Source organism: Galdieria sulphuraria, assembly GCF_000341285.1.
Source record: "Galdieria sulphuraria unplaced genomic scaffold scaf_283, whole genome shotgun sequence".
NCBI classification, from domain to species: Eukaryota; Rhodophyta; class Bangiophyceae; order Galdieriales; family Galdieriaceae; genus Galdieria; species Galdieria sulphuraria.
In genome coordinates this window covers 1-4,089 of record NW_005178192.1, presented here as the reverse complement: position 1 = coordinate 4,089, position 4,089 = coordinate 1, and the positions used below count along the sequence as shown (strand labels likewise).

The following is a 4,089-nucleotide window of genomic DNA, read 5'->3' as shown; positions in this document are numbered from 1 at the left end:
GATTGCATGGATTTATTGGAAGAATTTACCCAAGTAGACTTGGCGGACGAAATACCAACGAGTACTAGTATTCTTTCATCTAAATACACAGAGGACAATCTAGTTGATAGTTTGCTTGACAAGAGTCATAACGAGAGAAAATCCCCAAATTCTCCTCATAGTTGTAAATAACTTTTGATACTAAACAGATCGTTGACCGAAACTCGTTTGAGTCTGTTGTTTCCAGAATTGACCTAGTGTTGAATCATATTGGTATACTCTAAAATGAAGATTTCGTTGTTTCCATTGGGTCTGATTCTGCATAATATGTTAAGCATCAATATACACACTTTTTACAGATTTTTTCTGCTAATGGGAAATGTGGGCAATTTGAAAAGAGTGGCCGGTTTGGAATGGGCCCGCGCAATTTTGATTTGAAAATTGCCATTGTGGGCTGGGGAAGAATGGGTAAATTGGAAATGGGAGAAAGTGTGGAAATTGCGATGGGGGAAAATGGGTGGGGAAAGGGTGTGAGGAAATTGAAGAGGGGCCAACCCAAAGGCGATTGTGTTGATTTGGAAATTGCCATTATGAATATGGATGCGGGGAAGAATGGGTAAATTGGAAATGGGGCATTTGAAATTGAGGACAGTGTGTGTAAAAATCAATAAAGCCATTTGAAACAGTAAAAGATCATTCCAAGAAAGTTAACTTTGATTTCCACACTGATAACGAAACATTAAGAGCCAATGCTTTAAAGACACATTCTATGCAAAAGAAGAGAAGAATGTCAAAGAATGGTTATTTTTTTCCTTTTCTTCAAAAATACTTGTTTTGAAGAACCGTAACAAAAAAATACGTTTCAATTCAGCAAAATGACAGTCTGTAACATGTTTAGGTTCCACCTCAATATTGTTTGAAATGACTCCTTAAAAATGGACAAGTACCCTTGAGAGTAACGAGTTTGGAAAAACACAAGTAATATTGAGTTGAGTAGCCAGTTGAATGATATCATCGTTTGGTTTACCAAGACATTGAACAAAGCTACAAGTAGTAAAAGTCAAAGAAAAGTTGTCCTTTTCGAAGATCAAGTCTTTACGAAACCTTGAGACAAAGACACCCAAGAAACACAAGAAAAGAACCCTTGAAAACTTTTTCTTTACCTGTTGAAGCATAACCATACTTGAAGGATTGGAGTACAGTTTTATCCATAGCCAAGAACTGTGTTCTAGTCAACGATAAGGGCTTGTTAAAGTCTGTACGAAAAAGTGCAGCAACTACAGCCTTGGAGATAGGTTTGGTTTTACTAGATTCTCTTAAGGTGATACTTATAAAAGTATGTTTCACTCTCCAAACACTGCCCCTACATTGGGACATTATTCCCCTACTATTCCCTCAAATTATCCATACAATAAGCGTATTGTACCCCTACATTTGTGAGATTTTTAACACTTCTTTGAACAAGTCTCCACGAAATCACCTTTACATATTCCTAAACTCCTTGATATCTCCTTTTCTAAACTCAAATATCAATTCATGATGTTGGTTGACTATTCTCAATTACCAGATCAAAGAAATCACTTGTAATGAAAAAAGTGAATTCGCTTTATGAAGTCTTTTCTCCTTTGCAACTATGTCATGAAAAATTCTTTACAATCAAATACAATAGAAGCTTCAATCACGTCTTTAAATACCAAATTCTCTGCAAATTTGTCAATCTTTGTTGGTCGCTTTTTTGATGAGACAACAAAACTTGGCATTGGTTTCTCATTAGATTGCTATTAATGTAGAATTCCCTGCCTTGTTGATTCTTACCCATCATCAAGTTGGAAACAGTATTTTCCCATGTTTACCCAAAACCTTGATGACATTGCTTACCCATTCTCTCCTATAGTTTGAGAGAGTGTTGTCATCCATATCAGAGACTCGTTACCAATTGGTTGTGTCGAGTCTGTTGAAAGCAATACAGCTGGTTGAACATAGTCTTGCAGCTTTTTTTATCCTTTTTTGGGAACTGATTGTTTCATTGTAAAACCAATCAATCTTTCTGTCCCTATTTTTGGTGAATAGATGAAATCCTTTTTTGGTTTCCTTTTCTGGTTCTGAAGGTAATATCAACACTCCACAGAAATGGATAAACACCTCAAGTTGTTTTGTAAAAATATTTTGTGATTCACTCAGTCTCTTGAAAACACAGAGAGCAACATTCAAGACGTTGCAAAAAGATGCCGCGTAAAGCCAAAAACAACTTGTACATTTATTACCGATAACAATGGAGAGATTGTCCTCAAAGGTCTAGCAGTAATCAAGGAGACTTACTCATTGTATAATACCTAACCTAATGTTTTGGCTATTGTCCCAGCTTTTCAAGAAGAGACGCAAACCAGGTTGGACGTTGTACAAGAAACATTGATGGATCACCAAGAAACCGACTCTTTCAAATGACAAGACTCCTCCTCGACGACCCTTTCTCCAAGCCCATCTGTTTATTCTGTATCGTCACATTTATTTATTTCGACCATATGAGTCTTCACACTTTTATGAATGCGTCTCGACGTGCTTTGAACAATCTGTCCAAGAACCTATCGACTAGTTTTAGAACGACTCTGTTGCATCTTGTTTGAGAGCACAAGTCTTGGAATGTAGGTTCTATTAGATACTACTTTGCCTTTTAAAAGTCAAGGAATGGTTACAAAAAAGATCCTCTTCATGCCGTAGCAATGCTTTTTGAGTTTTATGAAGAGGTATACACGTTAAACGAATATGTATGTTGGAGTCAATCGAAGAAGATAAAGTAAATACATCACATGTGAGACCCAGAAAAATATCAAGGAATTGTTCAACATTTCTTTCAATCGATTTACAGTTACTGACATCATAGACTTGAAAACACAAGCGAGAATAACATTGAAATTCTTGAAAAGTATCTCCAAGAGTTTCTGTCAAACAATAAATGGAAAAAGATGCTGCATATCCTTGGTTTATTTATGGTTTACTACTATCTGGTTTAACGTAATATGCACAACAATAGACGTTGGATTGCTGAAAGACATCACCCGTGGAAGGGATCTCACCACCAGAGGAAGAAACTTTTTGAAAAGTTCAAAAAAAGCAACTAGAAAAGAGCGTCTGTGTTTGCTTCGTTCAGAGAAGAATATACAAGCCTGCTCCAGCGTATGTTGTATTTACAAAGCTCAATTTTGTTGCTCGAATATGAAATGGATAGGAAAAAGGCTATAGAGAAACGATAGTGTTGGATTATAGGCTCAAGACTATGGAAGAAATGAAACTTGGGAATATGAGTTGACTCTTATAAGGAGATGAAGCGTTTTAAGTTTTAAAAGACGAGAAAGCTCTGTGCAAAAATAAGCGAGTGAAAAAGAACTCAAAAAACTATATATTTATGAGAAAATGGAAAAGGAAAAAAAAATATGAACAACGTCATTCGAGTCAAAGTTGGTGTCGCACTCTTTTTTCCACTTTTTACAAGACTTTTCTTCAAGGAAGCTATTTCAAGTGCAACAAGATATCGAGAGAGACGGTTGAAATGATCCATGAGATTGTGATAGATAAAACTTTCATTTATTGAACGATTAGTTTTATTGTATGGAGTTTTTCAAAACAAGCTCAAGTGTTATTTTTCCATTTTCGCACCATTTTATGTATGGTTCTACTCCTTTATGAACAGAGAAACACTAGGTGTCATTTTTTTTTGCAAATTTTCCTTCGATAAATGATACCTCTGTTTTGTCTGGAAAATTCAATTTTAAGTTCAATTGTTTCCTGTTAAAATATGTTTCAAATACCTACTTGAAGGTACTTATTTGTATGCCTTAACAGAGAAAACCATTTTATGAACTTTGACAAAGTCAACGTATACTTTTTCATGTCCTAGGAGATCTTCTGATACTGTTTCATAACTTTGTGTCTATTGTAAATTTCAGTCTCGTACAACTGCGAAATAGTTTAAACTTTAGAATATAAAAGGTAAAATGGTTTTTTGTTTCCATAAAAGAACAAGGAAACCTTACAAAATTTGGAAAGGGTTTGATTGTCGAACAGTAGTCATTTTGAGGTATTGTATATTTGATATGGACTTTTTTCAACTGA

The 4,089-nt window shown here is 35.2% G+C and overlaps 1 protein-coding gene across 1 annotated transcript; it reads left to right on the top strand.

Moving 5' to 3' along the window:
• The first annotated feature begins 359 nt into the window (after positions 1 to 359).
• Gasu_64920 (uncharacterized protein) lies at positions 360 to 666 on the top strand. The gene has a single exon (XM_005702311.1). The coding sequence runs from the start codon at positions 393 to 395 to the stop codon at positions 597 to 599; it is 207 nt and encodes a 68-aa protein (XP_005702368.1). The 5' UTR covers positions 360 to 392; the 3' UTR covers positions 600 to 666.
• The last annotated feature ends 3,423 nt before the right edge of the window (positions 667 to 4,089 follow it).

Bases quoted from the DNA above. Each gene is read 5' to 3' on its own strand.
- Gasu_64920 (XM_005702311.1), top strand. From the start codon at position 393: ATGGGCCCGCGCAATTTTGATTTGAAAATTGCCATTGTGGGCTGGGGA.